At 28.0% G+C, this 17,880-nt stretch overlaps 1 protein-coding gene across 1 annotated transcript in view; it reads left to right on the forward strand.

Annotated features, from left to right (window-relative positions):
• LOC111639648 (helicase SKI2W-like) overlaps positions 1-17,880 on the forward strand; it is a 58,793-nt gene that overhangs the window by 18,958 nt on the left and 21,955 nt on the right. The window contains exons 6-11 of the mRNA XM_023385562.1: positions 2,549-2,727; positions 4,562-4,630; positions 4,768-4,899; positions 16,323-16,468; positions 16,584-16,730; positions 16,970-17,054. Coding sequence (XP_023241330.1) covers positions 2,549-2,727; positions 4,562-4,630; positions 4,768-4,899; positions 16,323-16,468; positions 16,584-16,730; positions 16,970-17,054 — 758 coding nt within the window. The remainder of the gene's footprint in view (positions 1-2,548; positions 2,728-4,561; positions 4,631-4,767; positions 4,900-16,322; positions 16,469-16,583; positions 16,731-16,969; positions 17,055-17,880) is intronic.

Raw genomic sequence — 17,880 nt, forward strand, 5'->3', positions numbered from 1 at the left:
GACTGGGGTTGTCCGGATAACTGATATTTCGGATAACTGATTTACGTACGAAAAAATAGTTTAACGTATCCGATATTGAAATTTTTATCCGTTGCATGTCGCTTCGCGTTGAATTTTCGTCGATGTTAAGCCTAACAAAGACTATTGTATCGTTAAAAATTATTTTTTTATTTTGTACAAACAAAATAAATATATTGAAAAATATAAAAATAATAAAAAATTATACTTCAGATGCTAATTTAGTATCAAAAACGTAAAATATTTGAGTAGCCCAAGACATAGCCAAAGATTGAAGCGCCACAGCATGGGCGAAAATTTAAATTTGCCGACTGGAATTCTTTCAGATGATTGACGTTTCGGATGATTGACTTTCGGAAAATCGACGCTCTACTGTAATAACTTCAAATTGTACTGGAAATACAATTTATGTATATTTTAATGGTTCTGTGTAACTAATTATGTATTCGTTTGAATTGAAATCAGTTCAAATTGATTATTTAACAGTCAATATTTATTTTTTATTAAAAGGTAAATAATGTGTTTAGAATAATACAGAATTTAAGCAGTTGACAGAAACTTAAACAAAAAAAAGATTTTAACAAAATGCAAAAAGTTCTACATAATTTGTTTTAAAAATATTCATATTTATAATTTCTTGTTTACAAATTTGCATTTATTATACTGAAAAATGATTTTAAAAAGAAATAAGAATAACTACAAATGGATAAATAAACAAACATAAGCTATTCAAAGAACAAGAAACTATATAAAAATTAGTTTCATTCTTCAATCTAAACTTCATACAAATATGCAAGAATTTGGAGTTTAGGATATTCCATAAGTTTGGTTCTTCCTTACATTATCTTTAATAACTCATACTAGCCCATTGTATATAAAAACATTGCCATTACCATTCTAATTAGAAGAGCCTACACTCTTTCTTCAATTCTGTCACACTTAAATGAGTTACTCATTATAACAACAGCTCTACATAAGCAGGATATCTGTATGATATTTTTAGTAATTCATATTAAGTATTATTGCAACACTATTACTAAATTATTATTGCAATAACTGTTGTATTTATTATTATTAATTTTATTCAGGGTTCTGGAAAGTTAGGTATTCTCATTAGTGTTTGGAAAAAGCCATGGAAAGTCAAGAAATTTGTCAAAAAGTCAGGGAGTTTGCCTCCTTGGCTGATTTGTTCATTTTTTGCTGACAATATGGTTGACTAAGTGTAGCCATCTGCAGTTAGCAAGAATTTAAATGTTTAGAATATTTAAATATTGAGGATGTTATATTGCATATAGTGACATTCTGTTCTAAATTTGAAACATTAGTTAGCCTGATGAGTGATTTTGTATTGTTGAAAGTAGTTGTGTTATAAAAAAGATTTTAATGCTATCTGACAGTGTATGCATCTAGTATTATGTCTAATTAGTGTGGACTTTGAAATACTATTCAACTATGTTAATTATGCAGTATTAAAAATTTGAGAGAGAAGTCTGTAATACACTTAATAATCTGACATTAATAAAAATTTTTTGAAATATTTTTAACTGTCAAAATTTTTGATAATTACCATTTACACTCAATTTGAGGGCAGATTTTAATGAACTGAAAAAAAATGCTAACAGAGTACAAAATATGATAAATAATTTTAATTTAAATGGTATTATTTTTCATTTTAATAATTTTGAATGCATAACAAACAATTTTTGATTTTTTTTCTAGTTTATTAATATTTTATAAAATTCAGGAAATTTATTGAAGGATTTAAATAAATTTAATATATTTATATACTTTTGTACATGGATGGATTATACAGGATTTGTTAACGAATAATAAATAAGTAATGGCTTTTTTCTTTTTTCAAAGCCATGTAGCTTTATGGTTGTGGATTAATAACAAGATAAACTACTTTAATTTAATGAAACATTTTATTTTTAGTTTTAAGAATTCAGCAATTATAAGAAATAAATAGCTGTTAATTAGAAAAAATAACTAACTAAAAAATTGGAGAAGTAATAGCATATGTGCATAGTTATTCAAATGCTGTTTTAGTTTGTCAATGTGCTACACAGTAAGGGATGTGAGAGTCAGGGAATTTGTACAAAGTTGGTTAGGGGAAGTCAAGGAATTTAAAACAAAGATTTGAGTAGGAACCATGTTTATTTTGTATTTCTTTGAATAATAGATATGAATTTTGTAACAACATACTGTTGATTCCTCCAGGGATACAAATGATATGTGAATATTTTTAAATATGTTTCGTATATAATGACAGAAAAGCATACAAAAATAATTCATTTTGTTTTTAACTATTTTTCTTAAATTATAAAAATTATGATTATTAGAACATATTTTGTAAAGCTAGTCACAGTTTCTTTCTATATACTGACTGTAATTTATGTTATGTAGAAGTTTGTTCTCTATAAAACTATCATTTTGAGATTTTTTTAATATTGAATATATTTCTTAGAAATAATAATTATTGTTAAGTTAAATTTACAACAAAGTTTATAAATTTTATGCATTTATAAAGATCTATTAACAATACCACCTGGATTTGAAGTTGGAATGAAATTTGAGAAAAAGAAAGAAGAAATTGAACAATCTGTAATTAAATTGTCAGATATTTTGTCTTCATATGATATATCTGAATTAGATTCAGTAGCAGAAGGATTTGTGTTTGAGAGTAGTGAAGATATTGATAGAATTTCAGTAAGTATTTTTTTACTTTTTTTACAAATAGTTTATGAAAGATTGATTAAACAAGAGAAGAACAAATTATCACACAGGCGTTAATTACGTATAAATTTCGCTATGTTTGCAAGCATTTTCAATGTGTTATAAATCGTCGTCCTCAGGCAGACACAATCTCAAATAAAAAAAAAATTTTTTTTTTGAACAAAGACTTTGAATTAAAACTAACAGCATTAGTCCTTTGGAACAAAGCTAAACTTAGAACAACTACAACTAGGTGTCTGCCTGAGGATGACATTTTATAGCATGTCAAAAGCGTTTGCAAATATAGTGATATTATACGTAATTAATGCCTGTGTGATAATTTGTTCTTCTCTTGTTTAACCAAAGATAGGTGTGAAATCCAACCCTTGAAAGATTGATTTTGTGTTTAGTAGAAATTTTTAAATCAGATGATATAATTGAATCATATTCTTTTAAAAAGTTGTTATAAAAAAAATGTACTTGATCCTACTAAAAGATATATCAGTAAATATTTTTGATGATAGTCACAAAACTTTTTTTCTTGATTAAGTTTATAAATAGCTTTCTAATTATTGATTGAAAAACAGTTTATGAAGAAGTAGATTTTTATTTCAATTGTTCTTTTTTATATCAAAAATAAATAAGGTAAATGAAAAGTAGCATGAAAATTAAACATAAATGCAAATTTTTGAAAATTCTTTAAGTTTCACATTAAAAAAATTTTTAATATATTTTATTTTGAAATTACAATTGAATTCAAATTCATACGATCAGTAATACATCAAAGTAAATTTTAATACATATATTTGTAAATCTATAGGAATTTGATATTTATTGAGGATTAATAAACATCACTAGAAATATAGAGTTATTCAAAAATAATGTATTAGAAGATGCTTCCATGCAAAGCATGTATGTATGTACTGTATGGGGTTACTGTCAGGGAAACATGTAATTTACAGTATAAATCATTGTAAATATCAACGTATACTGTACAGTTAATTAATAATAATAATTTAATAAATGTGTAATTTAGAAAACTACAGTATTTAATCATTTTATTATCGTTTTGCATTCATTAAATAATTAATTATAATTAACTATACAATAACCTTGATGATTACATCTTACAATGATTTACATGTTAATTAGACATTCCCCTGACAGTGGCACATACACATATGATATGTGTGTATGCATCCTCTAATGCATTACTTTTGAACAATTCTGTATATAAACATTAATGGATTTAAAAACTGTTTCTTCAGATATTTAAATTGACATGTGTTATTAATTTTAACAAATAATAGTTGTAAAGAATATTGAAAAATACCTTTTGAATCTTTAAAATTTTGTTATAGATTATTTATATAAAACAGTATATTTTAAAATTTATGTTGATAATATTCGAAGATTGCATTTTTATTTGCAACTAGCTCAATTCATAATAATTTGGAAAGGATTTTTTTTATTTATTTGAAAATTTTGAATATCTAAAATAGTTATTCCTTACATTGAATGTAAATAATTTGATTTGTGTAAATAATTACTCAAATTCTAGTTGAAAACATTTAATTGGTCAAGCGATTTCAGTCTTGCTCCAAGTCAGGCCTGTCCCAAGATCTGTATAACTGATACTGGTCATACGGCCAACAATATGCTGGTGTCTCACATTAATCAATCAATAAAATGTGAATACAGAATTTCAAAATTTTATATTGATTACTGACAATATATAAACTATATTCTTGTGAAATTTTCATTAATATTTAATTTAATTGTGATTTTATTTTTTATAACTAACAATTTTAATTGTTTTATTATGAAGGATGCTACTGCTACTACTTCTACTACTATAACATCAGAAAATGATGAATTAGAAGAAACTCTTTCTAAGGTATATAAAACTATATTAAAAATGTTAATACTTCTTTTTTAATTATTTCTAAAGTCCAAATAGTTTACTAAAAAATTTGAGGAATCCTAAATTGCAAAATATTATGAATATCTTATTATTTATTTTTATTTATGTAGACACCCGACGTTTTAAATATCAGTGAAACTAAAGAAATTGAAACAGAATCAACGACTGATTGGGCTGTTGAAGTAAATGTACTTCTTCCTGTTGAAGATTTTCATCAAAGAATCCCAAATATGGCATTTAAAGTTAGGTTTTATATTATTTATATATGTTTTTAATATGACTTCATTAAATTCTTTGATAATAATTGGAATTATAACTATGAGAGCATAAAGCTTAACATACAATATATTTTATATTTACTTCAGTTTTATTAGAATTTCACTGGAAAATTGAAATTGGTAACACTTCTTTGAAAAATCATTTCAACTGAACAAATCTGCCCAATTCTAATTGTTTTAGCTTTTTTTATTTAGGAAGTTATATTTACAGAAACTTGCAAATGATACCTATGACCTTTTTAAGAATGAATTGCAATAAAACATTATGATTTTCATGTGTTAGTAATATTTGTTATCATCTGTCTATTGTTAGTACTAACAATATTTCAAAATTTGTTCCTAACTTCCTTTAATGCAGAAGAAACAGTGATCATATCAATGCATCAATGGTAACAGAAATATATATTTGGTTTTTAGTATTTTTCCTTCTCATTTGGAAATTTTTATAATTAGGAAAATTGCTTTTGAAAAAAAAAAATGAAATTGTATTTTATGATAGTTTTTATTTATGTTAAATTTTTACTGAATTAAACAAATTCCGGTTGATCATCTTTCGAATAAACGATGCTGTACTGTATAAGTTATAATATATAATAAATATGATTTTGTTTTCTCTGTTTCTGTTGTGTCAAAGGAGCTTAGATGATAACAAAAACATTCAAATAATCTTGAAAATACAGCAAAATATTTAATAACTAAAACATTTATGGACATTTTTGACAACCTTCTTCAAATAAAAGACAAAATGGAGTGGAATGTTTTTGTTATCTTTGCATGGCAACTCTGAATTAGGAGCTTACATGTTTTCAAATGTGTACACTTTTCTGGAATACGTAAGTACATATGTCTACTTATTCCAGAAAAGTGAAGGATAATGAATAGATAGACAATGATATAGTGAAATTATAATATTTTATTGAAAATTTTTTTCTTAAGTTCAAATGCATGAGAAACATGAAAATTATTTTTAACTAGATACAGAAGTGTATTAGGGAATTGTATAATTTATAAAACTGATTGTTTTTTATTATTTATGATTACAGTTGATGCTTCAAATATCTTTGCAAATCAGAGTAAATTGTGTGGTGGGCAGATTTGTCCTATAGCCATTTAGCACTGCTGGTTTATATGATAGATAAGATTAATTTATGATATATTTAAAAAATATGAAACAAATACTTCATGAGAAACCCAATGCATTATTTCTGCTTCAAATACATTGTGAGTATCAAATACAGTAGAGTGTCATTTATCCAAATCAATTGGGGACTGGGGTTGTTCAGATAACTTATTTTTCAGATAACCGATTATGTACGAAAAAATATATTAACCTATTCCATGTTGAAATTTTTCTCCGTTGCATGTCGCTTCGCGTTGAATTTTCGTCGATGTTAAGCCTAACATAAATTTTAAAAAAAATAATTGTGGCTATTGTATCATTAAAAATTATTTCTTTATTTTGTACAAACAAAATAAATATATTGAAAAATATAAAAACAAAAAATTATACTTTAGAAGTTAATTTAGTATCAAAAATGTTCGATTCAGCACGACACAGTCCGACTGGAATGCTTTCGGTTAACCAACGTTTTGGTTGATCATCATTCGGATAAACGATGCTCTACTGTATAAGTTATAATATATAATAAATACATTGTGTGAGCACTACCCTGTGCATCTAGCCAAACAATGGGCATATTCAAAATCTCAGCATGTAGCCAGCACATCTCAGTACCTCTGTTCAAAATCTCAGATGACTTCCAGTTGCTGCCAGCATGCTTCCAGCAAACTGCAAGTATTTTTTTTTTTGGTGCTCAATACACCAGCAAACAAGATGGCAGCCACCATGAGGCTCATAAGAGCTCTATTTTGTGTTCACAATTTTGAATTTAATTTATTTGTTGATGAATAAACCCTGAATAAATTAATATTTGGTTAGTGCATCAATAGAATATTTCAATATACTAGTATATTTACATAAGACATCACATAATTTTTTTTAGTTGTTAAAGTGTAATCTTAGGATTGATTTAATTACACTACTGGCCATTAAAATTGCTACACCGGAAAGGAATGCAAAAAACAGAATGATGTTTATTAGACACATACATTATAGTGGGAAGAACAAATACAGTAGTGCCTCGTATAATGTACGCCTCGAATAATGGACATTGCGAACAACGGACTTTCTGTTTGGCCGTTACATGACTTGAGCAACGGACTGGCTGTGAACAATGAACTTTCTGTTCAGCAGTTACGTTAGGCGAACAATGGACTTTCTGCGAACAAGTGCAAATGATGTTTCCACTCTTTTGCTGTTGCCAATGACAATCTGCTATTTTTGTAATATATTAATATTATTAGAATATATTATTAATATATCTGAAGTACAGAGCTCCTGTTGGGATTCAGCTTGCTCCCTTGTTTATTACATACTGTACATCACCTCAATGCAGGGTATTTACATTTATTCAAGTGTTGTGCAAATCATGGCTTCTAAAAAAACAGAAAGGTGATTTCAATTGAAACAAAGCAAAGAAATTATCAGAAGGAATGAAAGTTGACAGAAACTTCCTGTCAAATGGGGAGAGGTTCAGGAGTTTACCAATGCTCATTATTCAAACACAGCTGAGGCCAACAGGATCAATGATCTTTACAATGACACCCTTGCCTGTCATTTCTGACAGGTGTTGAAACAGATCACTTTGGACATGTTTTTCAAGAAGCCAGCTGCCAAAAACAAAGGATGGAACAAGAGGAGTTGATCCTGCAAGCCCCAGTAGCTTCTCCTGAATCTGACTCCGATTAAAAAACAATAAAAAGAGACCTGCTGCAACGTGTAAAAAGTCTGTATCTGTATAAATGTGTGAATAAAGTGATCCTCCACCTCCTCCTCACAACATCTGACTACCTGGCATAATTGGTGACTGCCCCATTTTCATTTTTTTTTACTGGTACATTACGGTTATTTTGTGCTGCGGAATGAATTATATGTTTTAACATGTATTTCTATGGGAAAATGCGTTTCATATAATGGACTTTTCACTTAACGGATGTTCACCTGGAACAGATTAAGTACCACTGTAACATATGATATGAGTCCACTGTACCATATGAGGATATGAGGCACCACTGTAATTAAATTTTCAGAAAATTTGGAGGTATAGATAGATCTTGGGAAATCAATACCCAGAGTAATCACCTTTTGCAGCAATAATAGCACTTATCTGCCAGGATGTGGAATCGAACAGAGATTGGATAGCATGTATGGGTACAGTAGTCCATGCAGCTTCAACACTATGCCACAAGTCATTGACTGTAGTGACTGGCAAGTGGTTTCGTGCCAGTTGCTGGGCAACCATTAACCAGACATTTTCAATTGGTGAGAGATCAGGAGAATGTGCTAGCAGGGTAACAGTCGAACATGTTCTGTATCAAGGAAGGTCAGGACAATACAGGCAACATGTGGTTGTTGCATTGTCCTGCTGAAACGTAGCATTACAGATACCTCAAAGATAGGGCAGAGCCACAGGCCTTAACACATGAGAAAAGTAATGGCTGCTGTTCAAAGTGCTACAAATGTGAACAAGAGGTAATTGAGACATGTATCCAATGGCACCCCCATACCATTACTCCAGGACTCCAGGTGATGGGCCAATATGATGATATCAAATGCATGCTGGCAATGTGCATTCTCCACAATGCCACCAAACACAGATGCAGCCATCATGGTGTTCTAAACAGAACTGAGATTCGTCTGAAAGATGATGTGACTGCCATTCCTATGTCCAGATTTGTCATTGATCACACCATTGGAAGCGCTCCTGCCTGTGATGCAGTGTCAACGGTAGCCAAAACTATGGTTGCCATGCTGACAGTCCATGCTGCTGCAAATGTTATTGAACTGTTCATGCAGAGATTTGTTGTCTTGCAAACGATCTCATTTCTTGACTAAGGGTTTGTGACATGGCTGTACGATCTGTTAAGGCAATGTGGATAAGATGTCTGTCTTCTCGACTGTTAGTGATGGGGGTTGCTGAGATCCTGCGTGGCATTCTGTATGACTGTTCTAAACCCATTGATTCCATATTCTGCTGACAGTCATGGGATTGTGACCAACACAAGCAGCAATACTGTGGTATGATAAACTGCAATCCTGGTAGGCTACAATTTGACCTCGATCAAAGTCAGACACATGCTGGTAGGCATTTCTCCTCTTTACACAAGGCATAACAACAATGTTCATACCAGAAAACAGCATTCAAATGCAATTTCTGTATGAGAAACCTGCTATAAAATCTCTTCTTTTATACACATTGTAGGTGTCACTACCACTGCCTGCCTTGCATGAATGCATTGAAAAGCTAATCATTTGCATATCACAGTATGTTTTATCTGTCATGCAAATTTCATGTGTGTGGTGTGCTGTCTTCCTGGTGTAGCAAAATTAATGGCCAGTAGTGTATTTAAAACTCTTATGGAAATTTAAAAAATCTTCATCCCTATTTCTCTTTTCGAAATATTCATTTTTCATTAAGCTTATCTCATTAAATAAGTTCAAACATAAATTTAACGTAACATGGAAGTCCACATCATTTGCCATTTTTTTTGTTTTTTTCTTCCGAAATTCCTGGCAGTTAGTGTTTGTGTTCTCTAGAAAATGCTAGCAGTTGCATCACTTCCAGCAGCATCTTACTGGATTGATGCTGAGATTTTGAATATGCTCAGTTCCATTGCTTTCTTTTCCTTTTAGCTCCATCATGGGAAATGCCATGTTAAATGCTCATTTATTCTTTACATTAGTCTTTTATATTAATTTTATGTTAATTTCTTATTCTTAAATTGTGTTTTTGATATGTATTTTGGAGTGTCTAGAATGAATTAATTGAATTTACATTGATTCAATGGAAATAATTGCTGTTGTTGTTATCGAAACCATGTTGTTATTTATGTTTGTATACTGGCACAATGAAGTGACCTTCTTTATCAACACTTGGCAAGTTTTCAATCTTTATTCAGTTAGAACGCCGTGCTACACATTTGCGTTTCGGGTATTCTCCCCTCTTCAGCTAACTAAACAAGTATAAAATAACATATTCAATAATAACCGAACATAAACTAAAATTATACAATAAAATTGATTTTTAACCAGTGAAACATATCTCACTCTAATATAGACACCCAACTAGTACATAGCAGAACTTTAGACGACTTAAAAGTTTTTTATGACGACTACCATAAATGCCGTCTTTTTACACTTTTTTACCATGACACAATCGGTTTTTTTAATTTTTAACACGCAGACAAAGTAATTGATAAATAGTACTAATTAAAACTGTTACATAAAATCATGCCCTTTGTCTTCGTTCTTCCAAGCATATCCTGTAGGCCATCTTTCCAACACTATCATCTAGTCGGCCAATTTGCATATATCACGATATACCTTGATTTAATGAACTGACAGGGCAATTGATAGACATCTATTATCTTGAAAAAAATATATAAAACATTTTTTAAAAAACACATCTATTGTTTAAATTCCACCAGGCATATTTTGTGAACTACTGTCCTGTTATCCAATTTACATATAACTCAAAATACATTAGTATTACATTTTTAATTAAATACCTTTAATTTAAATTAACTAATCTTTTTTTACCATTCTATTAATCTAATACACAACTATTTACAATATCTTCATCCAATTTTCATTAATTTTAATGCTTAGATTTTTGTTTATACAATTTTGATGTTTATTTCTTATTATTTCTACACTTTCTTTGAATTTTCTATCGTAAGTTCTTTTTTCTGTCGTAAGTTCTGTCGGAAATAATTGCTTCGGTTTTCGTCAGATTTCGGATTTTGCCAATTATTTTTGGATGGATTATTGACGAAAACCAAGGTATCACTGTATATTGTAAGATTTAATTTTCCAATATAAAAAATCACATCATAATATTAAAATGCTCATCCTTCATATAATCTAATAAAGTACATATACTAATAATTTAACTTTCAATTTTTATTGTCTATTGGGAATTACTTCCCTTTTACAAGGGGGTTGCATTTACATGTTTACTTACATTACTTTTTGTTTATAAATTTACACTTATTTTTTGCGAATACATTCACATATTCTTTAATTTTGGATCTTATAATTTTATTATTCTATTTCACTAATAATATCATATTTTAATACTTCATTTGTGTTAATTTGTTTTGTTTTTATAAATATCTATTATTTTACAAAAATAGTTATAAATTTTGTATAAATCTTTTTTACTCATTTTGTTTAAGTTTCTTAACAGTTCTATTAGCGAATTGCATTTATAAATTCGAGTTATGTCATAGTGTTCACGAATCCCTTTTAATTTTGGACATTTTAATATCAAATGATAAGGTGTTAAGTCGTCGGAATTACATAAAAAACATTTTGTTAATAAGCTTATATAAGTGTTGTTAACATACAGCGAATATTTATTTAAACAAAGTTGTGTTATAAGTCATTTTACATTCAAATTTACCGAATACAACATATATGGCTGAACTGATGGTATTTCAAATATATCCAAGTACCACGAATGATATTTACTGCTATATAGGAAGTACTGATCTTTGTTTATAGATTGTGCTATAGCTGATTCCAAAAGTTATGAGTAGCCTATTTTCCAATCTTGAATATTGTCTTGAAATAGTAGTTCTGATACTCCAAAAAAGTTGAAGATAGTTTCTAATTTATTATACCATAGCTGTTTATTTTTTTGAAGTTTACTTTGTCTGATATTCTCATGATATAAAATAATCAAATTGTTATCACTATTGAATTTGACTCTATAATAAAATTTAAAAATTCATTTTAATATAAACAGGAATGACCATATACGATTAGTTTCATGACGTAGTGCATATCCGGGTATTGTCCTTTCTAACTGAAATAATCTGCGTAAATAATAAATATGAAATAGTTCTAATTTATAGAAATAGTCCAAGCACCAAATGGGACTGGCATAAAATAACATTGAATTAATAATCGAATTGTAAAGTTTCATGTGTATTCTTAAATCAGAAGTTTTCAATCTACTGCATAAAAACAAAAGATTATCAATTGCTTGTTTGACTTTATTTTTAAGTTTAGAAATATGCGATTTAAATGTTAAGTTCCAATCAAAGTTAATTCCTAGGTAATTTATCTCATTAACTGTTTGTAGCAAAACATTTTCATGATAAATTTTTGTTTCGTTAACAGATATTTTACTGTTGTTCCAAAAAATAATTATTTTAGTTTTATTTGAATTAATTGCTAAATATTTAGACTTAAAATGCAAATTTATTTGATTAATTTTCCTTTGGAGAGAGATTTTTGTCGGTGCTACCACAACGAAGTCTTCCACAAAAAGAATATAATGAAATGCTTTGTTGCCTATGACTATACCATCATTTACTTCAGAAAAAAGATTATCTATGTCTGCTAAATAAAAGTTAAATAAGTGTGGAGATAATGAATCTCCTTGAAGAATACCACATGAGTGTATTAATGGTGAAAGAATATTCTTACCCTGCTTAATCTTTATTTTATAATTTTGAAATAGTGTTGATATTGTTTCTGTAAATTGAGAACTAGCACCACTCTCCTTAAGTTTTTGTTGTAATAATGGTACATATACTGAATCAAAAGCCTTTGTAATATCTATAAAAGCTGCATACACTTTTCTATGTTTTTTATACAAGATATATTTGAATAATCATTAGCAAAGTAAATATCGCAAATTCGGTGCCTTTATTTTTTGTATAAGCAAACTGGAATTCTACCTCTAACTCATTGGTTTTGATCCAATATTGAAATTTTTTTTTCAAGTATCGAGGTAAAACATTTTCTAAGTGTAGATAACAAAGCTATAGGTCTATAATTTTCTGGAGTCATCTGGTCTCCCTTTTTATAGATCATCGTCATGATTATGGAATTCCAAGATTCAGGATAGGATAATGTACTGTACATAACATTGAATATTTTCAATAATTTTATTTTAGATTTCATTGGTAGCATTTTTAAAAATTTGGTTGGTATATTATCATCCCCAGGGGTGGTATTGTTCTTTGTTTTTTTGAATTACTTCATCAAGTTCATTCATCGTCAAGTCAGTGTTTAAATATTTGTCATAATAGATATTTCTTTCCATTGGAATTTTTGAATTATTTATGATGAAACTTTGATAGAATTTCTTCCACTTTTCAAATCTTATACAAATGTTGATATTTCCTAAATTAGCTTTTGGTCGAAATCTTCGGATAGTATTCCAGAATACTTTGCTATTATTACTATTATTAATTAAATTTAATTCAATTCTACAAAGGTAGTTTTTCTTTTTTGTTTTAATTAAGTTATTGTAAATTCGTTTGGAGTTTTTATAATTAATTAAATTTTCTTTATTAGGATTTTGTCAATAAATTTTTTAATTTTGTTGCTTTCGTCATTTTTCTTTGTAACAATCGCAATCATACCAGGTTTTTATATTTTTATTTTGTGCATATTTGTTATCCTTGTTTAATATTATATAATCATTCATGATATCTATCATCATTCCATATACCTCTCCACAGTTATAATTAGTTACTTCTAGCATATTTTTAAATCAATTTTCAATTTCGGATTTATAATTGGCCAATTTATACTTTATCTTAAAGTTGTAATTATATGTATAATCCGAATTTTCAAAAGGAAATAAACGGAATTTTGCTATTGTAGGAAAATGATCTGAACCATCGAAATTCGTAGTCCGAAATTCTACACAGCAATCTAAGAGTAATTCAGAGCAAATTGTGAAATCTATGGTCGACGCACCCATATTAGTCAAACAAGTATGTTCCGCTGGAATATCCTGTTGAGTTCTGCCATTAAGAAGAAACAGTCTGTGTTCTGTTAACAACTCGATAAGGTTTTTACCCAATCTGTTGGTTTGCTTATCTTTCGAAAAACGTTTATTAGATATATAGAAATTGGCACCTTTATATTTTGAATCTATTAACTCACCAATTCTCGCATTAAAATCTCCTATTACCAAAGTGAGCGGCAAAATATGACTCCAACTTTCTAATGTTTTAAAACTATTTTTTAAAGTACATAGATCGTCAGGCTTAATATAAGCAATTAACAATGTTATTAAATTATTAGTTTTATTTACCAAAGTAGGCTTCTGTAATGAGATAAGAAGTAGCATATAATTGTTGAATTTTTTTATGTCTATTATTTTACCAAAGTTCTGTTTTATAAGAATACATATTCCTCTGCTAGGACGACCCGGACCAGTAGGTTTCTGTGCTTGGATCGTTTCCACTATAAAATCATTGAAAAATCTATTATTATAATACAAATTCGAAGTAATCCAAGTTTCTGTAATTGCTAAAATATCCGGCTCGTATTTAACGCAAAAATTATTTATTAGTGATGTTTTATTTTTTATTCCTTGACAATTCCAGTTAGCAATGGAAATTATTTGATTATTCTTTATAATTCTGTTATATTGCGTATATTTTTGCTTAGCTTGATATCAACTATCTATATTTATTTGATTATCATAAGAGTAAAAATTATTTACATAAACCAGCTTGCTCAATTTTAAACTATATGTTGTTATATTTTTTTTTTTTATTGTTAATATATCATTACGGAGTTTAACTTGGTCTTTTTGTTTTCGCCATTCATAAAATATTGGGAGTAAATTTTTCCTTCTTAACCTTGAGTTTTTAGTTAAATCTGGGGATATTTGCATATCTTCCCATTCTTCTAATGCATTTTTTTGTTGTTTCTTCTGAATAAAAATATAGAAGAATTTATCACAAATTTGCTTATTACTGAATGTTATTCTTACTGTTGTATTAGGTTTCTTTGTTAATAAGTTTGTTTCTATTATCTCAGATTGGGATATATCATGAATATTAAGTACATTAATCATAAAGTTATATATCTCTGACGTAGATATAGATTTCACCATAGGATATGTGTATACAATTATTATTTTTTAATTATGATCATTAATTAAAGAATCTATTTTAAATTGCATTAGTTCATTTTCCCTTTTTTGATTTTCTAATTGTTGTAAATTTTTAATTTCTTTCTCCATATATATCTGTTTTTCCTTAGTCTCACGTATATCTTGACATATTCTTTCTGCATCTTCTTTTATATAGGCCATTTGTTCCAACAACTTATCATTTGAAGCATTTATCAAATCTGATATTTTAGTCCATAAGAGTGCAGTTGAGGTGTCAAAATTATTTGCCAAATTAGTAACAGAATTTGAACCAATATTAGGTGACTCACCTGTTGAACCCCATAAATTCTGCTGTTCAGGTTCCATGTTTTGATTTCCTTCTTGTGAATCACTTTTCGATTGTGTTCCATAATCCGTAATAAGTTTAGAACTTGGAGTACTTGGTTGAGCTTGTTTGTTCTCTGTTCTCGTTCTAGTCAGTGGAGGTCTTCCTCGCCTAACTGCAGATCTTTNATATATCATGAATATTAAGTACATTAATCATAAAGTTATATATCTCTGACGTAGATATAGATTTCACCATAGGATATGTGTATACAATTATTTTTTTATAATTATAATCATTAATTAAAGAATCTATTTTAAATTGCATTAGTTAATTTTCACTTTTTTGATTTTCTAATTGTTGTTGTAAATTTTTAATTTCTTTCTCCATATATATCTGTTTTACCTTAGTCTCACGTATATCTTGACGTATTCATTCTACGTCTTCCTTTATATAGACCATTTGTTCTAACAATTTATCATTTGAAGCATTTATTAAGTCTGATATTTTAGTCCATAAGAGTGCAGTTGAGGTGTCCAAATGACTTGCCAAATTAGTAACAGAATTTGGATTAATATTAGGTGACTCACCTGTTGAACCCCATAAATTCTGCTGTTCAGGTTCCATGTTTTGATTCGAGAATTCCTTTATTCCTTCTTGTGAATCACTTTTCGATTGTGTTCCATAATCCATAATGAGTTTAGAACTTGGAGTACTTGGTTGAGCTTGTTTGTTCTCTGTCCTCGTTCTGGTCAGTGGAGGTCTTCCTCGCCTAACTGGAGATCTTTGCATATTATTATTTTTTTAAATTATTGCTTTTTTCCTTTACCTGAACTTAGATAATGTTATTTTAAACTTGTTTAATAATAAGTTAAACAAATAGACTATTATTCACCACTTCGCTACACAAATGAGAAGTTCACAAAAAAGTCACTCACAGCGTCGACATCCAAACACGCCCCCTTCAATTTATATTATTTGAGAAAGAACTTTTATTTTCAAATTTTATAATTTATTTATCAATAATAACAAATTATTCTAATAAATTAATTATAGGATATTTATATCTGTAGTATGATTTTGAATTGGATACATTTCAAAAACAAGCCATTTTGCATCTTGAGAATAATGATAATGTGTTTGTTGCTGCTCATACATCTGCTGGAAAGACTGTTGTTGCAGAATATGCCATAGCTCTTGCAATGAAGAGTATGACAAAGTAAATATACAAAAAGAAAAATTAATTTAACAAATTAGTTATGGGTATTTATAAATAATATATAATAAAGTGTTTTGTTAGCAATCATTTTATTTGTATAATTATTTTATTTTAGAGCAATTTACACTTCACCTATTAAAGCACTTTCCAATCAAAAATTTAAAGATTTCAAGAAAACATTTGAAGACGTTGGCCTGTTAACAGGTGATATTCAGCTAAATAAAACTGCTTCTTGCTTAATAATGACTACTGAAATTTTAAGGTAATTAAATTTTAAAATCAATATCAATCAATCAATAAAAATCAATATTTTTATTAAAAAACGATAGAAAATATTTAAATGAATTTAATTGTTCTTTGCATATTATTATTTATTTAAGTAGTAAAGGAAAAAAATTATAAAGTTTTTTCGAATTCCTTGTTTTACATTGTGATACTTATTCTTCAAACTGTAGTAATTTATTTTTTATTAATTATTGAAACCACCTGAAATTTTTTTAGATCAATGCTTTATAATGGTTCGGAAGTTGTAAGAAACTTGGAATGGGTAATTTTTGATGAAGTGCATTACATTAATGATTCAGAGGTAAGGTGTGATAATATTGATACCATACATTATAATAATTATATAGCTCAGTTTTTAATTCTTATTGATAATTTTTATTTATATTGAATTCATTAAAAGTAAATTGATGAATGCATGTAAAATATGATTTCATTAAATTGCTAGTATAAAATGATACTTGTTTAAAGAAAATTTAAGAAATTTGTACTGATTTTATGAAGGAACATAATTATTAAAACTGAAATTTTAAAAAAATACTAATTATCATTAAATTCAATTTCTTTAATTTATTTTTATTACTTATTTGAGCTTTCTTAAAATATTTGAATATATATTCTTTGAAGTCATTCATTTTTTTCTTCTAAATTGACATGAGAAAATATTCAAAAATAAATAAATAAATAAATCACTCTGAACTGAAAAATTAATTCAAGTAATTGCTTATTTAATGCACATTGCTGAATAACAACAAAAATCCTTTCTAATGATAATTTAACAAATGATTTTTCCATATTTAAATTTTAAGAAGTAATTTTTTTATAAATCTTAGAAATTTTGTCATTTATTTTACATATACTAAATTTTAAAATAAATTTTTTAAATATCTAATTTATTATTTCTATTAAAATTTTAAATAGAGGGCGAGCAAAAGTTCTCTCACCTTTTATGATGGGTTTGATTATTGGGAATAAATTCAAATTTTGAATTCAATAATCTCTTAATGTAGTCAAAAGAATTCCAAATTCCTATGGCTGCTTTTGAAGTTTTTTCAGATGTTCTATTGACGCACTAACTTTAGCACATGCTTTTACTCCTATTGATCTACTTCCTGGACAATTTTTTCTTC

The sequence above is a fragment of the Centruroides sculpturatus genome, unplaced genomic scaffold (assembly GCF_000671375.1).
Source record: "Centruroides sculpturatus isolate CEXI.00-Female unplaced genomic scaffold, Cexi_2.0 scaffold1377, whole genome shotgun sequence".
In the NCBI taxonomy this organism is placed as follows: domain Eukaryota; kingdom Metazoa; phylum Arthropoda; class Arachnida; order Scorpiones; family Buthidae; genus Centruroides; species Centruroides sculpturatus.